This window comes from Perissodus microlepis, chromosome 20 (genome assembly GCF_051167445.1).
Source record: "Perissodus microlepis isolate ML-2025 ecotype Zambia chromosome 20, ASM5116744v1, whole genome shotgun sequence".
NCBI lineage: Eukaryota > Metazoa > Chordata > Actinopteri > Cichliformes > Cichlidae > Perissodus > Perissodus microlepis.
In genome coordinates this window covers 23,364,241-23,386,841 of record NC_140480.1, presented here as the reverse complement: position 1 = coordinate 23,386,841, position 22,601 = coordinate 23,364,241, and the positions used below count along the sequence as shown (strand labels likewise).

At 40.0% G+C, this 22,601-nt stretch overlaps 3 protein-coding genes across 5 annotated transcripts; 2 read left to right on the top strand and 1 right to left on the bottom strand.

The window, feature by feature from the left end:
* Nucleotides 1–53: 53 nt before the first annotated feature.
* On the top strand, nucleotides 54–4,674 carry susd3 (sushi domain containing 3). The gene is given in 8 exon segments (XM_084918015.1): nucleotides 54–819; nucleotides 2,391–2,585; nucleotides 3,457–3,601; nucleotides 4,092–4,182; nucleotides 4,184–4,259; nucleotides 4,356–4,447; nucleotides 4,450–4,495; nucleotides 4,498–4,674. Coding segments are annotated over 8 exon segments (801 nt in total). The 5' UTR covers nucleotides 54–743; the 3' UTR covers nucleotides 4,578–4,674.
* A 640-nt stretch (nucleotides 4,675–5,314) lies between these two features.
* LOC146364562 (caspase recruitment domain-containing protein 19-like) lies at nucleotides 5,315–9,832 on the top strand. Of its 3 annotated transcripts, none has more exons than XM_084918017.1 (6): nucleotides 5,315–5,583; nucleotides 6,682–6,827; nucleotides 6,919–7,075; nucleotides 7,565–7,633; nucleotides 8,872–8,937; nucleotides 9,064–9,832. In XM_084918017.1, exons 2-6 carry the CDS (start codon nucleotides 6,744–6,746, stop codon nucleotides 9,174–9,176), a joined length of 489 nt encoding a protein of 162 aa, XP_084774143.1. In that variant the 5' UTR covers nucleotides 5,315–5,583; nucleotides 6,682–6,743; the 3' UTR covers nucleotides 9,177–9,832. The 3 variants fall into 3 exon arrangements, with proteins under 3 accessions (XP_084774143.1, XP_084774142.1, XP_084774144.1); XM_084918016.1 differs by having other exon boundaries at nucleotides 5,319–5,568; XM_084918018.1 differs by having other exon boundaries at nucleotides 5,582–5,674.
* Nucleotides 9,833–9,936: 104 nt separating this feature from the next.
* LOC146364561 (ninjurin-1) lies at nucleotides 9,937–22,572 on the bottom strand. Its single transcript, XM_084918020.1, has 3 exons — nucleotides 22,238–22,572; nucleotides 16,024–16,261; nucleotides 9,937–12,037 (listed from the first exon to the last, which is right to left on the bottom strand). The coding sequence occupies exons 1-3, from the start codon at nucleotides 22,370–22,372 to the stop codon at nucleotides 11,895–11,897; spliced, it is 516 nt and encodes a 171-aa protein (XP_084774146.1). The 5' UTR covers nucleotides 22,373–22,572; the 3' UTR covers nucleotides 9,937–11,894.
* Nucleotides 22,573–22,601: the final 29 nt, after the last annotated feature.

Here is a 22,601-nt window from a genome sequence, read left to right as displayed (position 1 = left end):
CAATTTCCTCCTTCTCATCGAGGTATTACAACTCATCTTCTCCGTTTATGTAACGATCATTTAGCCTTACTTTGGAGAGATGCACTGCAAACTTAGTTATGCTTAGTTTTTACAGCATATTTAAAATGTCGTCCTGCATGTGCTGTATTTGTCCCTGAGCAGGCAACAGTCTATTACTATTGACAATTGAATTGAATCTGTTTTAGACTGGAAAGCTCTAAGGCTGACGTGCTCGTGTTGGGCGTTGGTAAACGGATGTAACTTTTGATTGTCTTCTAATAGACCACGTTCACGTGTCTATCGGGAGGTGTTTTGCACATTTTCAACCACATCCTGATTTGTACCTACTGAGGTGGACTGTTTTTTGCAGCTGTAGTTAGCTGCAGACCTGAAACCTAACTTGACCCGACATGATTTAATCCGCAAAGTCATTTTTGCTTTGGTCGACAAGGTCTCGACTGATCACTTCATCTCTCGTCGTCCTCTCAAGCGCTCATCCGCTTGCGCGACAGCCAGAGCACAGAACGAACATTAGAATAAGTGAATGCTACGGTGCAGTGTGGGTGGTGGCAAGCTGTTCACTGGACGAGGAGCGAGTAACATCGCACAGAGAAACTCAAGCGCCGCGCCAGCAGCTAGACACTTCGTTTCGTTTACCCTGTACGGGGCCCAGAGGAGCGCAGCTGCGCCGTCTTTACGCACAACCAGAAGAGCTTTCTGAGAGACGGCTGTGTGTCACCACCATGTCCGCGGCAACAGCATCAATATCAGATGTATCCAGGACTGATACCGCAAACAAAAATGACCGGAATAAGTCAGGTAAGAGAGATGGCATTGAAAAACCGGATGCTATTTAATTTAGACGAAGCCAGCGTGCAGGATTCTCGAGGGACCGGAATGTCACTTGTGCACTGACGCCAGTTTTATTCTGTTGACTTGCGTGCTTCTTGTTCAGGTGATGTGCGCGTCCATGCATGTGTGTTGTACAATAGCTCTGTCGGGACTTACAGTGTTTGCTGTAACAACAATTGCACTGTAAGGATTAGTAGCTTAGGGTCCTATGTAATATAAAGACCTGATAGATTGTGTGAACTAGACATCGCAGTAATAAAATGAAACTTAAAAAAGGGTGAATTGGTGTCCGATTAACGGTTAGTTGATATAATTGTCAGGTGTTATGAAGAAAGAAAAAAGACAGAAAGAGGAAACGAAAAGGGGTGGGTTTGACGTCAAGCAGCCGGACATTTCACTCATACATACAAGTTACATAAAATTATTCTTCTGTGCACCGAAGTGTGTCTTTGTGGTGGGATCTGAGTTACTAATGGTCTCCGTGTTACAATTTTATCTTGTTTATGGTTTACTATTATCTCTTCTTCTTTTATTTGTCTACCAGCGACTTTTGATATAGTTTGGTTCACTTTATGGTCTGCCACATGTCTTTCTTCAAAGTGCACAACTCCTCCTTGGATATTTTCCTCCAACTTAACCCTTGTGTTGTCCTGGGGTCAAAAATGACCCCAGGATGTATGGTAACAGGTGTATGGAAATCCCGAAAAAGTAACCTCCACTAAATCAGTCCCTGTAACCTGTCTGTTTTATTTAAGTGAAAACCAAAAGCAGATATCTCAGAGTAAAGAAAAAAAAATCAAAAATCTGGTTTTGATTTTCCCTAAACCAAATACATCATACTTCCAAGTTGTACTGGAAACCACCGCCTTCATGTCATTGTGTTTATGTGCATTCCAACTGCTTGTTTTACAGTGAAGTCATACTCTTGTAGACTGAGACTTGTAGACATGCAGGAACTGCTGGTGTACTGAGCTGTCACAGTGAGAGACCTTCCATCCTGTAATATGCTGAGCTCCATGCTGTTCAGTATGATAACCTTGTTTTTTTTTCTCTTAATGTTGCTCCAGATGGCCTGTGTTTTTCCACCAGTCTTGCAGGCCTTTTGTTTAATGATTTATCACATTTCCTTCTTTGATACCGTTAGAATTCATCTCAGCACGGCACTCGGCTGTTACGGGGGGCTGTGTTTTGTCATGCAGTGTTGCGCAGCCCTTTAGGGGTTCAGTGCTGATAGCTATGGAATGACTGCCCCATTCCACACTGACTCTTATCCGCAGTGCCCCCCCACCCCCTTTTTGTTTGTTCATACAGTTCACCTTGAATTATTGTTGTGCAATCTATGAATTCCAAGTTGTCTTATCGTTCCTATGAATACAAATTTTCTTTTGAAGATGCATGAATTATACATGTGCCCAAATTTTGGATGAACTTTGTGTGATTAATGCATATTCACAGTATCTCAAACATCATTAGCAGCAACAACTGTAGACATTGCTGCAAATTTTCCACACCAGCTGACCTCCAGCTTTCTGCTTTAGGTAATTCCAAAGCTCAGTGCATACCCATGCCTCAGCCAACATTGGGCAACCACCAGATCATCCAGGGAAATGGCACTAATGTGGGTACCGTCATATCACTACAGTGCCCGGGGAAGCACAAACTGGTGGGCAGTGATATGATGTGTGTCATGGGCCCCAACAGCACCTACTGGACAGGAGACTCCTATTGTCAAGGTAAGTAGAAACCAAAACCTTGAGATGGCAGTTAATATACAAAAAATGGCACATATTAGTAACCCATTTGTAGCCAGGTACATGTCACTTCATGGACCTAATTGCATATTCATTATACATTACCAAAATGTGTGTGTATGCAGATTAAATGTCTCAAATGCTTTTCCTAGAAAAACTGCAGAGGCTGCAAAACTCCCACTGAAATGTCTGTCAGCTCATTATTCCAAAGTGATGGAATATATATTAAACATTATGTGTAGGCATTCTTGTTAGGGACCAAGTTACACGCAGATGCTTAAGTTGTGTTTGGCTTGCACTAATTATGACCTTAATTTGTGTGGGAACACAATGGAGGGAACATGATGTGCTGTTTGTCGATACATCTCATTAAGCAATAATATTAATGCTACTAACTGGCAGCGAGGAATCAATTCAGGCAGGTGTACAGCCAGCGAGGAAGTGGAAAAACTGAGGGCAGAATTTTAATTATATTTTTTAGAATCAATCACCATGGGAGAGATGAAATTGTCTGAGTGACACTGAAAGAAATAAAATAATAATAAATTTATATTTTATTGTCCTTTCAGTGATGAGCTGGCAAGAACACTTTGTTGCAAAATGACTTTTTATTTCTGCAAGTCTCTGTTGGATAATGACAATGAAACACTTGTGGCATATTACAGCAGTCTGTGAGGTAGACAATATCTGCAAACCTTGTGTGAGGTGGCATTTGAGACTTCTGGTTGTTGTTATACACAGGTTTTGTAGTATGATGAATGGAATTGTACAAAAGAAAAATAAAACACTAAGTGCATGAGGCAAAAATCAGTCAATACATCAGTCAACTGGCTCTTCTTCTGTCACTCTTCAGCTCTGTCTCCCAATGATTTTGGTTACCGCGTGGCTGTGGTGGCATCCTTTGTGAGTTCAGGCATAATCCTCTTCATGTCTGTGGCCTTCATCACCTGCTGTTTGCTTGACTGCATCAAGGAGGAAGAAAGGAAAAAGGAGGAGAAGTGAGTTAAGGATTGCTGGAAAAGTTGAAATTTAGTTTTTTAAAAGTAAAAGTAAATCTACTGAGGTATCATTACTGGTAAAATGTAATTATAAGGAAAGCATACATCACAATACACTGCAAAATACTGGATTCTTTATACAAATAAATATGCATACATAATAAATTAGATGGGTTCTTAGCTTAAATGATTGCTAACCTAAGGGTTATAAGACATTAATGGGACAGGAACACAAAATAAGGCCTGATCTGCTACACAGATGTGTGTATGTGTCTTTATTTTGCTTCTTTGGAGTAACAAGTGGAATTTATATGAAGCACAGAGAAATTCTAACAGTCTAAAACATGACAAAGGCATGGCAACAAAAGGACTGCTTGAATACAATGTATTAATAGATGTATCTACTTATTTACAACCACAGGTGCCAAAATACAATATTAGGTCTGGTGAAATATGAAATACTGACATGTATGGGTTTTTTTTATGCCAGTGACTCAGATCCGTGGCAATGGGAGGAGCCAACCCAGAACCAGGAGAACAACATGTCTCGATATAGTCATAAAGGCCGCAACAACAACAACAACAACACCCAGGAGAATCCGCTTTCTCCATGGGACACTGCTAGCCCTACCCTGTGTGACAGCATACGATCTTGCAGGTGAGATGTGCTGAATTTCATTTGAATGCTCCACAGTGACAACAAAAACAAAAACAACAACAAAAAAACCCCAACTTCCTGTCTTTTCTTACACAGATGTCACCAGCATTACGCCTATTGTCCTGCCTGCACAAACTATGGCCCCACACCTCCCCCTGCTGCTCTTCCTGGACACGACTATAACCAGCCTCTCTTACCCCAAATGCCAGAACCTGACCCACCTCAGTATCCCGGCCCTCCCCTGTCCTCCTGTCAAAGTACAAGCCCGGGCCTGGTCCAGATCTCAGCAGGGAGATCTGGTTTGGTGTGGCAGTATGAAGGACAACAGAGCAGTTTATCAGGAGCAAACCTATTAACCGCAGATGAGGCCCCTGGGAGGAATATAAACTCAAACAGGAATATATACCCCAAAGAACTTTCCATAAGGATTATATCAGTGTGAGGACAGCACACAAAAATCATCAATCAAGACTTTGTTTAATATCTAAATCTGTTCAACAGTGTCAGCTGTATAGACGAGGACTGCGGGATGTAATAACTATATCAGTATGTTTTGGTGTATCAGCAGTGGCGAGATGGCTCTAAAGAGACATTGATCTGACAGACTAATGTGCCTTTTTATGCAAACTGTAATGGCACACTGCCCCCTGTCTGTAAAGAGGAGCCAGTGCATTTTCAGGACGCCAGTCTTGGAGAGAGCTGTTCTTCGGATGTCAAGAGATTTGAGCTTAAAAGGAAGTTCTGCTGCTTGAGGCTAACACTTAAGGGATCTATTGCGATATAATTAACTTTGCTGTCAGCTGAGGAGAGTGTGGGAATCTGGGAAAAGTTCACTCTTGACACAAGAAGAGATGTTGTAAAACACTGACGTGTGTGTAAATAATAATTTTGAGAAATGTAAATAAATGACAGACGTATAATAATAACAATGAGTGATGCATTGGAGTGGGGAGAGTTTATTTAACAATATAAATGCCTACGTTTATTATTATTATTATTATTATTATTATTATTATTATTATTATTATTATTCAAGCCTTTAGGTTAGAATAACCTGATGTATGATTATTTGTTGCACTTCTGTGCTTCAGTGTTTGCTACATAAAGCTGTAGTCCGTCACTGCCTGCCCGGCTCATTAACATCATCATGTAGCCTTGAGGTCGGTCATGTGGTGACGCCACGGCCAAGCGTGCTGATGTAACGGGGCAGCGGAGCACCGACTCACGGGGGAGACCAGGAAGTTTCACCGGGAAGGCTGTCGGTCCGATTGTCAAGTTCACACACGGTGTAAATTTGTCAGTATGTCAGGTTTGTGAAGCGAGGGTAAGATGTTTCGCCTTGTTGTGAGTGCTATGCGCGTATCCTTGCGCCAGAGCCAAGACTTCCAGAATATCCTACCAGGCTCTCTCTCTGGGTGCGCCACTTGTTGCTGTAAAGTCATAGTATAAAGTAGTTGTTGTTATACATAGTTATTAAGTAGTTTGTCATGGGTCAATATCATCGTTTGTCCTGATATGCAACCGGTAACGAAATCGGCAGACTACTGTCATCAGAGGCATCCAGACTTTTATTAAAGACACGCAGCTCCCTCTGTTGTCAGTCTAGTCCATAGAGATATTGTAGCATTAACTGTACATTGGGATAAAGTAAATCCTGTTAAAATATTAAACTAGTGGAATCTTTCCTACTGGGATGACGATACTGAGAATAACTAGACCATGCAATTTAACACTATGACAGTATCTGACACTTACCTACTAATTTAGTTAATAGTTTATGTTTTATGAACAGATGGCAGAAATATTAGTAGTATGCTTGCTCATCAGCTGCAGCCTGTAGCCTGTTTAATGTGTTAAGTACACAGCTGCGCATAAGAATATCAACAGTGGTCAGGACAAGTACAATATCTATATTACTTAATGATTGGCAGTGTGGATATTTACTTCCATGGATCCCCTTTTGTCGTCTTCTTCTTAAGTGTAGCATCTTCTTTTAAGAAAATGGCAGACAATGCCCATGCATATTTCTGGGGGGGGAATGGTTCAGAGCCCAAACTATTAACACTAAACACCTTACAGTCTTTCTGCTGTCTCTCGCCATTTTATGCATCTTAAATTGTAGTTGGCTGAAAGTGTAGTGAAACTGATAAATTTGCAGCTATTGTATTTGCCTTTCTAAACAAGAGAATAAACCTCTTAGTTCCTTATTTTCAGAACATGGCTGATTCCAAGACGAGCTTACTAAGAAATTACTAAAACTAACAATAAAATCTGCAGCCCTTCTGTTAGGGCTTTGTCGCATGAGCCATTTGTGCAGGGTCATAGCCTGTTTCTGACCTGGTCTCCACGCTTCGACCAGCGCTGGCCTTGACACCCCTTGTTAAGCAATGTCTTTTCACTGTCATCAATCTTTCTTTACTAGACACCGATGGTTACCAAGAGCAGCTGCAGAGTGACTCCCAGTTCCTGTGCTCAGATCAGAGGATGGACACTGAGCTGGTTGACAGACTTGTCCTGCAGCTCAACAGGATCTACCCGCAGATACTAAGTGACAAGGAAGCCCACAGGGTCACTGCAGCTATTTGTGTTACACAAACAAAACAGAAGCATACTGTGCAGATGTGTGCAGTGACTCAATGCAGCCTGTGTCTCCCTGCAGTTCAGGAACCTAAGCGTGCCCACCAAGGTGCGGTTAGCAGACCTCTTGAAGCACCTGCACAGAAAAGGCGAAGAGGCATGCCATGAATTCTACAGAGCCCTTCACATCCATACAGAGGACATCTACTCTAGCCTGCCCAGCAGAGTCAGAGAAAGAGGTGAAACATTGAGCTTTTCTTGGCTACAGATTCCAGATTGGAGGATAGCTGTTTCTTCTCCATCAAGTTCAATTTCACATTAATTTTATTGCAGACACAACTATTGAACCAATGTCTTTGTGGGACCTAAAGGTTCTGGTTTTATCCTTAAAGCATAAGTTTTGTGTCTGCTAAGCTTTTTTTTTTTTTTTTTTTTTTTTTTTTTTTTTTTTACAGCACTGGTTGCTTTTTCTACCATGTTAAAAAAAAAGTGCATCTTGTATGTTTGGTGTGATGAGGTTAGACAAATTACAGGAGCAGCTTCCAAAGTGTCCTATAAAGGTGGCTTCCCTGCTGTGTCTAGCTTTACATAGGCTTATCCTGTTTAAGATGCAAAGAGAAGCTAATGTGCTGCCTAGACTGCTGTCCAAGTAGTCATTTAACACTTCACAGGTTGTTATTGTTAAAGTGGAATGCTGCATTTTAACCTCTTTTACTTTCTGTTTTTAGAGGTGGCAGATTCAAAATGCATTAACGACAAGACAGTTCGGCAAGAGCGATATGTGCTTAACGACAGAGGTACATATAATCACCATCATTAACAACAGAAAAAGGGGTTGTTTCTATGTAAATCATTCAAATCTTTAAAATGTAAGAATATTGAGATTTCACAAACTAAAAAAACATTCATTGATTTATACAATGATGCTATACGATAAATGTTGCTGTTTCTTAGTTATTCTGTAATTATTCTGTAATTATTTAAGTAATTCTGCTATAGGTTAGACAATTCATGACATGTTTCCAGGAAATTGGACTTATTTATTTCAAAAACATGCACACTCTTACTTGCAATCCCTCTCAGGAGGAATCATGCAGATTTAGTTGCATGAAGTTCATAAAATACAATCACAAACATGAACTAATAGTCAGCAACATCTGACAATTTCAAGTCAAGTGAACAGTGTAATCCATAGGGTGTCACTGACTTGATGGCAGAAAAGCTCACAAATGCACTGCTGTTAATGGTTGAGTTATTCTGTTGATTTATCAGTTTAAAAATATGACTAAACACTAAAAACTGACTTTCAATCCAACAATGGCACTAACTAAGAGGCAATTTGAAAACAAATGCGATACTGGTGAAATATATTTAATGATAATATGTAAGTAATGACTCATAAAAGCCCTATATGTGTCATTTTCTTCCTTATCTTGCCTGCATGGCAATTTAAAAATTATTATAGTTTTACAGTTTGTGTGAGTGTGTGTCAGGGTCCCTCTGTACCCCCTCGCTGATCCCAAGATAAGCCCCTTAAGCTCAACTAAGCTGTGGACTTTAGCAAACGCAGTTGTCTGTTGAACCTTTTAACCCCTAGCATCAGAATGCCGGCCCCATCACTGCTCTTTACTTCCACCATTCATCATTCCATCACACTGAGAGCTTGAGCTTTGTGAGGGCAGTTAAGCTCATGTATAAAGCAGCTTCCTCTGGCCTGCATTCCTTTGAACAGTCAGAGCTGCATCCACTGGGTCAAAGGTATGTCAGCAGGGAAATGGGTCATCAGAGATGCCGTGAAACACTGACTCCTGATCATAAGTCATACCAAGGAGCTTGTTTAGCTTGTGAGCAAGACGACTTTATGTACACAGAGCAGATTTAGGACTCTTGACTTTGCCATTCAGAATATCGGCTATTATTTCAGTTTTGTAGTATTTAGTTTTTTTTGGATCATCTAATTTATTAAGCAGGCATGAGCCACTGCAGACTGATCAGATAATTGTATAGTTAATGACTTTATTCTCTCCTTCTGCAGGACCAATGTTCTTCCTGAGCTGCTTCGGTTTTGTAGTTGGAATTGCAATACTCTACTATTACGGAGGTGAGTCGTGGCACAAAAAGTGAGAGGGACACAGACTTGAGACTTACTTTACTTACTTTGATCATGTTCAACATTTCAAAACATACCTTCCATACAAAGCAAACATTTTTTTGCTCTTCTTTATAGACACAGAGGGTGAAACCTTGAGATGCACTGGAGTGTTTCTTCACTGCTCCGCTGTAAGACTGAGTAAAGATGCTAGAGATGTTTTCATTTCATATGGAGAAGTTGGAAAGTAAAAAAAATGAAAACATCGAGGCAATGAGAAGAAGAAGCCATGAAAAATGTCTTTTTTTCTGTGCCAAACTCATCATTTTCCTAAACCTCACATACTAATTTATGCACGAAAGTACTAATTGGAGGAACGTAACTTGACCTGACACATTCTGTCACAAATTCTCATAGCGTACATCTGAAATGGCAGAACTATGCAACATTCTTCCAGAGTACTTGTATGTATGACTCTTGCCTGGATTTCATGTTTGTAGATAGCTATGAATTTCATTTTTTTTTTAACTAAAATGCTTAAAGCGTAATATTAACCAAGTGTAACTGTGCAGCTGCACTCCCACAAAGCTGTTTTCACTTACTAAAGACTGAGTCGGTTGTTTGGGTGAAACAAACCCAAGAGTGGGCAATGAAGTGTATTTTGAGGAGAGCTTCAAGTAGGAGCACCTGTGTGGGAAGGCTCTTGGTTTGCACTTAATTTAACAACTTGAATTTTGCTCCGTTTGTTAACGCATTTCACAACAAAGATTTTCTTTTTTTAAAAATACACAACAAATACATGTATGCTCACACCTTAGCCCACTTCCAGTGCCTTCTATGAAATTTGCAAAATAAAGGGCACTCTAATAGTGTTACTTATTTTCAAATAAAGCACAGCAAATTAGGATCGCCTGTGTTTGCATCTTATTTTTAGTCTAGTGTAACAAATATTCGACAAAGGTCTTTGTAGAAATGGGAACGTCATTAATTAAATGCTGTATATGTTGCCGTAGTGTAGCAACAAAGGGGAATTAAAGGTAATTAGCAGTGCATTGATTAGCTTTTCCGGGTTAGTTTCTGGCACTGTTCACGGCACTGTCATCATGAAATGGAGATTATGTTAAATTATTCATCTAATTGATTCAACAGCAGCAACACATACACTAGAGGGCACTACTTCCTCACTCATACACACACAAAAAAACAGAAAAATATTCAAGCGTGCTATAACAATGACAATGGGAAGCAGGGATCAGACCTCATTAATGAATAATGGCAATCAATTTGGTTGAATGAGTTAAGCTAACTTGATTAAATGCTCTATTAAATGCTGCTAGCTAGAATGCCTTTGAAATACCCTGATGGGTGCATTTGAATGCTCTCTGTTTCTTGTAATAAACAATGTGCAGGAAAGTAGTCACATCAGAGGTAAGGTCTACATCACAGCAGCAGAGCAGAGGTGTCTGATCTCAGGAGATTATCTGCACTCGGCAGCATTTTTCTGCTACTGTCTTCCCTGCGAAGTGAGAGCAACAGATGAGAGGGGAGTCAAAGAGAGAGAGGAGGAATTGGGAGGTGCTAAAGGGGGCTGGAAATGTCACCAGAGTGATTGTTCAGTTCACACTCTGGCATCCACATTCCCACGAGAGAGCTATTAATACGCTCGCTTCAAAGGAACTAAAAGTCCTCGTTGATCATCAGCATCCTCTGATGCGCAGCCCCCACAGAGTCACTTTGTTAAACTTCAAGACAGAGCGGTAGGAGCCATGGATATACATTATGTATATATATCAATCTACAGATCTCCTCCAAGTGAAGCTGTGTGTATCATCAAATCTGGCTCTCAGTGTGGCTGTTTCCACGGTTACCAATGATAGTTGTACGGGAGGAAAAGGATGAGATTGCGACGTTTTGCCATCTGAAAGGTGCTTCCTCACAACCACCTTGGAGAAATTATAGATAGCTGCATGAATGTGATTAAGGTTTTTAGCTGATAATTATGTGAAACAGCCTCAAATTTCCTTTACTGGATATTTATGTCAAACCACTCAAGTGTATAAAATGAGCATTTGCTTGTGCTCTAATTGGGGTTTCAGTGGCATTGCTGCCTAATTAAGGCTTCTGTTTTAACAAGTAGTTTTGCCGGGGTCTGTGCTCTGTTGACTCTGACTCACCAGCTACTTCTGGTCCAAAGAACCACAAACAAAGTCCGGCTTTGCTCGTCACAGAGGGATTCATAGCACAACCAAACACTGTTATAACTGAATGTTAGGCATGACGCCTTTGGGGTAGAGTTGATAGTAAAGTTAAAGCTGTGGAGGTGGGTAGTGGTTTTGAGGCGGATGAGGCCTGCCCTGTGCTGCATACATGTGCTCAGCACACCCGTTAAACCTGATCAAACGTCATTGGTGCAATTAAAAATTAAAGAGTGTTCAGGTGTGTGTGTGAGACTGTGCATCCATGTCTGGCTAGTGCTTCGGGTCACTGTCGGACAGCATAGGAGACAGACAGCATGAGGTCACATGGTCCTGACTGCTGCTGTCTCCACTTTCCTGTTTGTCCATTCAGAACAAATGTTGTGTTGTTTACGTACCAGACCTCTTTGTCGCTACGGCTGTTTCTCTCTTGTTCGCTATTTTCTCTCTGTGCCTGCAGCCATGCGGGACAATGATTTTCTGGTAAATGAACAGCTGTGTATTTTGTTTGAGTTGTTTTCTGGTGGAAATTTCTCTGCGAGCCTGGAGAGGTCACTGTGTTTGTAGGTCATGTAGGTGATTGTGAAGGTCCGGTCAGAAGAGGAGTAGAGCAAAAACATGCTGACGACATGAAAGTTTTTAGGAGCAAACTGCAGAGTAAGGCAGGAGAGAAAATACCTGTTTGAAAAGAGAGAGGGGAGCAGTGAAAGACTGTGAAAATAATGCATACACACATACATAGATGTGCCTGTGTGTGTGCGCGTGTGTGCGTGGTCAGTTGCTGTAATTTGTTCGATGGACTCCAAAAGCTGTGATGAAGACGTTGACCACCACGATGATGAACACCAGACCTGTAGCCAAGTTTTCCATGAAGTTCAGCCTCTGGTGTTTTTGCTCATCATTCAGGTTCCATCGAACTGTGAACAAAAACAGAACAACACACAACTCAGATAATGTCTAATTGCACAACAATCTACTCTATTCTGGGACTAAAGCCAACTAATTATGGTGCAAAGATTTACTGTCAACCACAAATCTATATTTACTTAATTCTGGGTTCAGAATGCTCATACATCTATTTGTAAGGAAACAATGCAATATTCAGTTTTTCATTTTTCACTTAGTGGAAACTCAGATTAACGTGGCAAAAAAGTTAGATCTACTGCAATCGATTTACTATGTTATTAAAAATTTTAGCTCATTTTGAATTTGATCACTCAAAAAAGTTGGGACAGGGAAATGCAAAAGGCTTTAAAAGTAAATGGTACTTAAATGAAACAGCTTAAGGAACATTTTGCAACTAATTAGCTGAATTGGCAACAGGTCAGTAACATGACTGAGTACAAAAAGATCATCTTAAAGAGGCAGAGTTTGTCAAAAGTAATGGTGCAGTGGGCAGAGGCTCATCAGTCTGCAAAAAAACTGCATCTACAAATTGTGGAACAATTTCAGAATAGTGTTCCTCTTTGTAAATCGTGAAGACTTTGAACATCTTATCAGCTACAATTCATAACATCATCATAAGATTCCAATCATTTGGAAACGTCTCCGTGCACATGGGACAATGATGAAAATCAATACTGGATGCTCGTGATCTTTGGAATCTCAGGTGACACTGCCATAAAAAAACAGACATGAAATTGTCATGGAAACCAAAAATGTGGCAAAAAAGACCCCGAATTATTGAGCAGCTACAATCCTATATTTCAGAATAAGACAAGAATAGAACAGAATTCCTCTCCGAAAAGTCCAACAACTGGTCTCCTAAGTTTCAAGACATATATGGACTGTTGTTAAAAGAAGAGACGCTGCTACACAGTTGTAAATATGGCCCTGTCTCAACTTTTGTTTAGACCTGTTGCTACTAACGGCACCCGATACATTTGTTAATATAGTATAGTTTCTCAGTTGAAACATTTAATACGTTTTCTATTCTTCATAGTGAATAAAATATGAGTTTGTGAGATATGCAAATCATTGCATTCTGTTTTTATTTGCATTTAACATAGCTTCCCAACTTTTTTGGAATTGGATTTGTAACAATAGCGTCCCCCAATGTAAACATGTATATGATGTGATACATTTACTATACATCGCAGACATTGACTCAGTTTAATATCTCCAGTCAGGCTCTTCAGTGGTTTGCCTCATATCTCTCACACAGGAAACAGTGTGTGGTGTTGGATGGGGTTAAATCTCCATATTTAGACTGTGATACAGGGGTTCCTCAAGGATCTGTTCTTGGGCCCTTATTGTTCTCTCTTTTTATCAATAACTTACCTGAAGTCTGTCCAAATATATTTACTCAAATGTATGCGGATGATGCAGTTATATATACGCAAGCAAATAGTGTCCAGCAGGTGGCAAAAGATCTTACAGCTGCTTTAGCATTAATGCATAGCTGGCTGGAGGACTCATGCCTAATGTTGAACACCTCAAAAACTGTCTGTATGTATTTTTCAAAACGCCCCTTAAACTTGAAGCAGTCAAACATATTCCTGGATGGAGTAGAGCTTGAATTAGCTCCAGAATTTAAATATCTTGGGGTCATTCTAGACCCAACATTATCCTTCAAGAGTCACATAAATAAAGTGTCCCAGGTACTTAAATTTAATAATCGAAATTTTAATCATATACGTAATAATTTAAATATGAATGTTGCAAAAACTTATTTTTACTCAATGATCATCTCTCATATGGACTATTGTTTGACGTCCTGGTCACTTGCTTGTCCAACAACACTTAAAACTATTGAAAACATTTATAAAAGAAGTTTAAAACTACTTGACAAAAAACCGACTTCCCACCACCACTGTCATGTGTTAAAAAAACATAAATTACTGAACTTCAATAACTTAGTGAAACTTAAAAGAGTGTGTTTAATATATAAAGTCTTGCACTCCCTTGCTCCACCACCACTAAAGCAGTTCATTAGGCATAAAGAAAGCTCAGACAGGACCACTCGAGCTTCAATCCGAGGAGACTTGTTTATACCCCACAGACGGACAGCATTTGGGCAGAACGTCCTCTCTGTCAAGGGAGGCCATCTGTGGAACAGTCTTCCTCAACCCATTAGAGAATGCTCTACACTCAATTTGTTTAAGGCAAAGGTTAAAAACTGGTTATGGACAAATCAAGTGTGTGATCATGTATGAGTTGTATAGTTTTAATGTTTTATTTGGGAACAGAATGGTGTGTATGTGTAAGTTTGGTGATGGAGTTTTTATTATGAATAAATGATGAATTTTTATGAATTATTATGTCTATTTTTTATGCTTAAGGACAACAGATGGAAATTAGCCCTTGGCTATAATCTGGTATGTTTACATTCATGTAATTTTTTTTTACATTTATGTTCATTAACATGCACTGTCCTAAATAAAAATAAATAAATAAATGTCACACAGGGAAAGAAAACAAGTGTCAGGTTCAAATCACAGAGAAAGAACAATACAGGGGAAGAAAACTGATCAAGGGAAGCTTGTATTTCCTATGTGCAACTGTGTCATTTCTTTTGTGTTTTAATAGCATCATGGCATGTGTTAAATGTTATGAAAACAGCTAATTAGTGTTGTGACAAAGACATTACTATGGTGTCATCAGCAGTACAGGGAGTCGCCTGTGAATAATGGTCACATGAATGCATATTCATACAAATGGGTGTGCAGTAGCCATGCATATGTGCATGGGTGTGTGTATTTGATGGAAATTACCAGAGGTTAAACAGCGTAAGAACCCTTCCTGTGATGTGTGTGTATCTGATCTGTCTTGGTGGGGGCTAGAGTCTGGTTGGGGTGGCCAGTATGTAGGCCGTTCACATCACGCACCACTGGCTCCATTAGAGAGAGCTGGATCCAACGGGGAGGGAGGGATGTGAGGACGAGAGGCCAAAGAAGTTCAGAAGAGTAAACGAAAATGAAGAAAAGAGTAATGAGAAAGAAATGTGTGTGATATTTTGGTAAAGGCGAGGGGTGCTGTTTAAGTCTGGTGAAGGAGGTCAAAGGGGCAATGAATGAGTGATGACTCTCACGTGCTGGATGTGTCTTATGGACATGTGATGTTTTTAATGTGAATACCTCAATGTGCAAATGTCAGAGTTAATAATATCTGATTGTACTGTATACTCATACTGTAACAATGTTGATGATGATATAATATTTTTTTTGCAGAAATCTGAGCAACAAGGGAGGAAATATTCATCTGGGCGTGCTTTGAAATATCTGATTGATAATTGATTGATAATAGATTTTTTTTCAGCAGTTTCACAGAGGAGGTAGATAAGATATGTGGGGTTGTTAGTTTCACACTAACCAAACAAAACTCACTTTATTTACTCATCCATCTACAGCTGAGTCATTGTGACTGGCTTAAAGTTCATTAACCTGTTGTTCAGTGTGTCAGGAAAAAAAAACTGAATTAGTTTATCTATCCCCAACTTATCTTATTATTTTTATTTACACGCACCAATTTTTCAACCCGAGATATCAGCAGACCTCTTAAAAAATTGTTGCTGCATCTGTCACTTTTTGGGCTTTTCTCTTTGTTCCAACACATGGAGATACATACATACTGACACATATTGACACATTTACACACATACACAGCACCTCTCCCAACTCCCAGCAGTGCTGATATCAGCAGTAAAACCTAGTGAACCCTTTGACCTCTCAGTCCTGGTTGCTATAGCGACTGAATCCAGCTCCTAATAGGTTGTTTGTCAGGAGTCAGTAGACTTGACATTTGTGGGGGAGGGGGTGCATTGTAGGGCAAAAGGTGGCATATAGATCGCTGTAATCTTGCTAGAATAGGAAGGATGAAGTGGGCAAGTAAAGGATGCGAGATGCCAGACAGCAAAAACACCTCTGATACACCAGAAGGGCTCAGGCTATGTTTACTTTCTCACCTATGAAGATAAGCAGGACCCCGACTGTGATCTGTAGACACAGAGAAATGCTGATTAGGGTGATGGTGGGGGTGTAAAAGTGGAAGCTTGGCCCCTGCTCCAGGACAGCTTTTAGCTGGGAGGCATTGGCCATCAGCAGGGCCACATCCAGCATACTCTCAGCTGCACTCTTCTTATTGGCATAGTGGTTCATGTTCAGAGGAGCTGGGCTTCTGGGCCAAGCATCTGGATGGGTGGTCTGGGGGAGAGAAGAGAGTAATTGGCACAGAGATAATGTTTATGGCTTGCAGATAATGACAGAAAGAAGAACGCCGGGAAACAAGCAGAAAGGCTTGCTCTGTGCTGTGTTTTGTTCTTCCAGTAGAGCCAACAAGGCATCATTTTGATGAGACTAGCAGTAATTTTGTGTTTCCTGAGCACGGATTGTGAGGATCTGGTTATCATTCTGACCTAATTAGAACAACACCAGCCATTACAGAAGAGTGACCTTTGAAAACAGAGCCATTAGTACAGCAAAGAGATACTGGCAATCTGGTAACAGTACCATTAAAACATGACAAACACGAAGTCAGCATATGCCGTTTGTGCGAATAGTTTCAAACGATCACTTTCAGTCTGCAGATTTTCTCCTTCGCTAGTGTCATATGAGCATTGAGCTCTGGGAATTTTATACTGCTTCCATGAGCCTGCGCTGCACGTGTTGCCCTCTATTCAAGTGTTTGTTGACTTTATAAATCAAAACAGTCAAATGATTGATTTTCTTATCTGTAAAAAAAACCTATCAGTGTAGAGTGATAGAGTGATCTTTTGTTCATATTCTGCCCATATCACATTCTCTTGAAGCTTGATGGACAGCTGCAGAAATGGGCTGAGCAAAGCCAAGAAGAACCAGTGTTATATGATAGCAGTTTACCTCAGTTTGCCCATCTTTTGGCAGTTAGACCCTTCAGCTATCAGGACCTTCTCTTGTGAAACCTACTCTCAGTTTTGGTTCTGAAGAAAGACACCCTCTCTACTCTTAAAATTAATCTTTCACTTTCCTTTTTGACAAATCTAAGAGTTTCATCAAGTTCCTTTAGTAACACTGCTCTAAACCCAGGGTGCTAGTGGATGCACTGAGCACTTCTTCTTCACTCCTCGCTTTTAGTTCCTGTACACTCATAGGCCACTGCTGCATCTTGTTAACTCTTATCTACTTTCTTCAGTAGTTTCTGTGATGTCCTGCTCGTGGCTCATCATGCGTCTATGGTCCTCTGTCCAGACGGCAGTCCCTCTCTGAGCCTTGTTCTGCCAGAGGGTCTACCTGTTGACAGGGAGCTTTTCACTCTCTAATATTGCATGATTTTTACCTTACCTTGGGATGACTGTTGTTGTGTGCTGGTATTAGCTTTAAGCCTAATCTTAAAATTAGAGAGGCTATCTGTCTCCTGGATCCAAACTGGGAGCCAGAAGTCTGAGAGTAAAATGCTCTTTTAGGGTGATACGATACTATGAGGTCTTTAAGGTAAGATCCAGCTTGAATATATGAACTGAATTGAAATAAATATTCACTTCACTAGAGAACAAAATGTGCTTTATTATTTTGTTATATTTTATACTCAATAAACCAGGGACTTAGGAAGAGAGGTGAGTAAATATGATAATTCATTTCTATGATTAATCAGCAGGTGTTGACCAAAAGCGTTTAAGAAAGTTTACCCCTTTTTTTTTACTCTACTTTTACTCTGAGTTGTGTAACCTATCGATTCTTGTGTGGGTGAGCGTGATGCAACATTAGATTAGCTCAGTTGTGAGTGTGTTTGTGTGTTCACTCCATGTCAGTGGACTATGTACTGCAAAGAGATAACCATACATATCCACTGGACCAGAAGGTTCTGGAAAAAAAGTTATCTTATTGGTGAATAAGGAGTCTGTCTCTATAAAAAATGCTGGCTCATTACACCTGAGAACCACATTTTAAAATTCAGTGGTGACAAGGTCAAAGCATGAGTGCCAATGCCTCTCTTTCTTTGAGAAGGAAAAAAAAAATCAGCAGTCTCTTCCTGAACACCAAAATCTTCCGTTTTTATCATAACACTCCCTGCAGCTGCAGAGAGCATAGTTTGTCTGAGATTAACCAAACTGCAGAAGTGGTGCGAGCTGTCTTCCCTCTGCTCGAGGGATAAAGACAAAAAGAAAGGAAAGAAAAGCTGCACCCTCTAATTTACCATGGATGAGGCTACAGCTGAATTACAATGTATTTAAGAGATTCACAGCAATCAACTGGCATGGGTTAACTTGATGTATGAGGGGAAGTACACTCTGAACAGAAGGTGTGGTCGATGGGGTTGGTAATGATCTGGTACTCTGGTTGCAGTAATCATTTTGATAAAAAAATTTTTTAATCCTGTGATAACCACTGGACAAGCCATGTTTAATTCTCTTAACAAATCTCTGCTTTTTAGAAGATGTATTAAATGGGTTACTGGACAAGTTCATCATCTGGCAGTCTACTTATCAGTTTAACTTTTATGCTTTATCATAGATTCATGTGAACACTTCAGAGACATCTCGGCAGTATCCAGCAAATGTTAAAAAACAAAACAAAAACAAAAAACAAATGTGTTTTTTCCAAATCCTTTCAACTCAAAGCTCCACTGCACTGTGTTACACCTTCACAACGAGGAATTAAAACACATTTTAGGACATGCTTTGTGAAGCCAAACATGCATTTTCGCTGGAAAGCAATGTGGTGTGGCAGGGTGTCCTGTGACTGTGATCTGCTCCAAATACCACAAATGGCATACTGTCATGACGTGTCAGGGTCAGCCTTTCTGCTCTCACACACTGACATAGGTTTTTCAAAAAATACAGCCCTTTATCCCAGAGTCAACAGACCACAGTGAGATAATACTTGTTGTGAGATCGCAGGTTGAAAATATGGAGTCACTATGTCTAGAAACGCAGGAGGTTTAATTTTTTCCAAAAAAGAACTCCTCCTTTTTGACATGTGCGTAGGCCAAATCTAAAGGTCATTTCCTCTGTCTGCCCAAGCTATTTATCACGATTAATCCTGCTGTCTACTCGCATCATACAGCTGGCAAAATAGCACAACAACTAATCACAGTAGAGGAGACATTCAGTGCAAAAACGATAGCAAATACAGGCTCTTATAATATGTCTTACTCAACAGCTGTGAGTGGAGTGGAGGGATAACATGCTACAAATTATTTTTTTTAAAAAGAGAATGTACGTGATCCTGGTTTTCGTTTGAATAATATTTGGGGAAAAAAAGTGGAAGGCAACTCACAATTGCATTTTTGGAAAGAATTTTATATCCCAGAGAAACCCAGTGCTTGTCAGTCATCTAGGCACACCAGATTTATAGCTATCTAAACTGTAGGAAAAAAAAGAGAAAAGTTCTCATTAAATCAGTTGTGCTGTACTGGTTCTAGGTTTCAGTGCTGATTTTTGTGATGAATTATTCACAGTGCATTTCTAGTCTGAATCAGTCTCGGGGGAGATACACCGAGGGGAGAGAAGGAGCAAGGTAATGAGGGAGGGGGAGATAGTCAGAGACATAAAAGTTGTTTGGATCTTAACTCTCAGTTATGTGTCACTGTGGAATAACAGATGAAATCATGTCATAATATTTAACATTATTCAGTTTCTTCTGTAAGGTGTCACTAACACTACAATGTGGGAATGAGAAGGGAAACCAGCTAATCAGTAAGTTATTTATATAGGGCTTCTTCAAACAATGAATGTTGACCTAAGTGCTTAACTGAGCAATTGAAATCATTCCTATAAATCACATAAATAAAACTGAGAATAAAACTGGTTCTGCTGGGGGTTTCTTCCTGTTAAAAGGAAGTTTTTCCTTCCCACTGTCACCAAAGCGCTTGCTCATAGGGGGTTATATGATTGTTGGGATTTCCTCTGTTTTCTTTGTATTATTCTAGGGTCTTTACCCTACAATATAAAGTGCCTTGAGGCAACTGTTGTTGTGATTTGGCGCTATATAAATAAAATTGAAGCTGAATTGAATTGAATGAGAAAATATGACATTATTTTACTTTTCAACACGGGTTGCAGAATGCAAAGGATTACCAAGGGTGAAAAACAAATAAAAGACCCTTATATTCACATTCGCTACTTCTCATATTTTTTTAATGCTAAAGCTAGATGCAGAGTTGTATAATACATGCTTTTTACAACTTTGGAAAGACTGCAATTTCTTAATTCCCGTGATTTAACCCAAATCTCAGATCAAATAAATCCATTTTTCATTGTGTATTCAGAAGCAAATGAACATTTTGGCTGATTTCCCAAAAAACGAAATGAACTCATTCAACTTGCACACCTAATCCTAAACTTTTCTCCTTTTCCCATGTCGTCACACTAACTGATTACACTACCCGCATGTAAGTTACTTAGAGAGTATGCAGTGCCTTTAGCTTTGTATTGTTAAGCTCTGTGTCTGACATGTAGAAAGCTCTTCAAGGCAACAAAGCAAGACACCACTTAAGACAGTGAAACCGTACATTTATTATTTAGTTAATTCATCAGCTATATGATGAAACGCTAAATTAACTCTAACTGCATGAGTGAGTATTTCCCTTACTTTTTTTTCTTCGTGCATAAGCACTTCTTTGCTCTCCATCCATCATGTCCTATCAGCAGCCTTCTTCCCTCACTCACCTCAAAATCTGGCCAGCTTCCAGATGACAATCGACCCAACTGTAAATCTAATTTCCATGAATCTCTGTAGAGCTTTTAGTTTTACAGCCTTGCACAAAGCAAAGCAAACATGACTGTTTCTGAGTGTGGTCTATGCAGCTAAGGCACTTATGGTGGGGAAAAAAAAACCAAACAAATCAAAAACACTTTCTCATTTAGTGAAAAGCTGCAATTTAAACTACGGGTTATCAAAGAAAGTGAAATCTGACTCATCTCATCGGTCTTAGATTTCAGTGGAAGGCAGGCAAGGATATTAAAAGCCTGCAGAAAGTCTTCCTGTGAGATGTTCACCCTACAAGAGCCACGGATTGGAAAAAAAAAACACTCATATTGACTCACACTGGTGGGGGACACATCGTAAATGAGATCAATTGCTCATTTTATCGAGCGTAAGGGTATTACATTTTGCAAATGCTGGCTGAGCTCTGACTGTTGCAAGGAAGTATCTGTGGCTGCCAGGGTCTCTCTTCCTCCTGCCTTCTTCCTCAAATTCACACACACACAGGCACACACACACACACACACACACACACACACACACACACACACACACACACACACATCTGAAATTAAATGGCGCTATTAAGACAGTGACCATGCGGATAACAGAGTGAAGTCCATTTCCCTGCCCTGTAAAACTGGATGCTGCACATTAGATGCAGGACTGAACTACTCTTAAATGGCAGCTTCAATTGCCTAATAAACTAAAGTAACCAATCTGTGAGCTTTACAGTTGTGGCATGAAGCAGGATGATGTAATACAAAAGTAAAACATTGTGTCTGTTTTTATGTGTGCATTTAAGCCAGTGCACTGGTAACAGAGGAGGGCATTCATTGTTTATAAGGTCACTCAGGTACCAACAATACTTCACCCCTAAGCCAGACCAGACTGTCATCTGACCCAGCATGCCTGCAAAAGACTTTAAGATCTCTGGTCAAATGTTTCTGCGGAGACATAAAATCCGTCTTATTCAGCACCACTTCTATTCTGCAAAGCTTATGCACCTCTGAATGTACCTCACATGCAGATGACATGTAACATGAGAAAAGGCACAGAAGTGGCATGGAAGCGCAGAAACCGCAGGAGGTGGATACTTTTACACGATCGGCTTACAATAAAAAGTAACAACCGACAACTCTTGGTACAGAAATGACCACGACAATGAATCAACACTTCTTGCAACAAAAAATTCAACCCAAACAAAAATGATTGCATGACAGCACATTTCCCAAGTGCCCATATCCAAGCGATTGCTTTGCGGTTCGTGCATTTTTGCACTGTATTAACACTCCTTCTATTCTACTGTATAAAAGCATGCAAAACAGCAAGAATACTCTTATTAATCAGGTAATCTTTCTTCGTGCATCTTTTATTTATTGCACTTGTGAGCATGTCAATTTGTAAGATCAATCTACTTAGCCTATAGACATCTATAAACCAGAGGATTTACATTTTCCCTCGATGAATGTTAAAAAGGGGCTGCAAATATCTTACCTCGGTGCCACTTAACCTGTTGATGCTGCTGCTCATTTTTGCCCTGTGCGAAGAGCTGCTACACCTCAGATGCAGGCTGCAGCAAAGTGGCAAAATATCCTGTAGGGGTAGAGAAGACTGGACCCGCAAGCACATAGCCAAGGCTACGTGACAGAGCTACTGATGCACGTGTAACTACTATATTATAGTGACACAACAGCAGTGATAATGGAAAAATGTTGTTTCAACAGCAGGCTCGGGAGTTAAGACACGTGACTGAGTCTGCAAAGGGTGTGAGAAATTATTTATTTATGTTTTCAATTGCTGTGTAATTTACTTGCACTGACTCTAATCAGCCTTTGTCTCACCCCGTGTCACTCTGTCT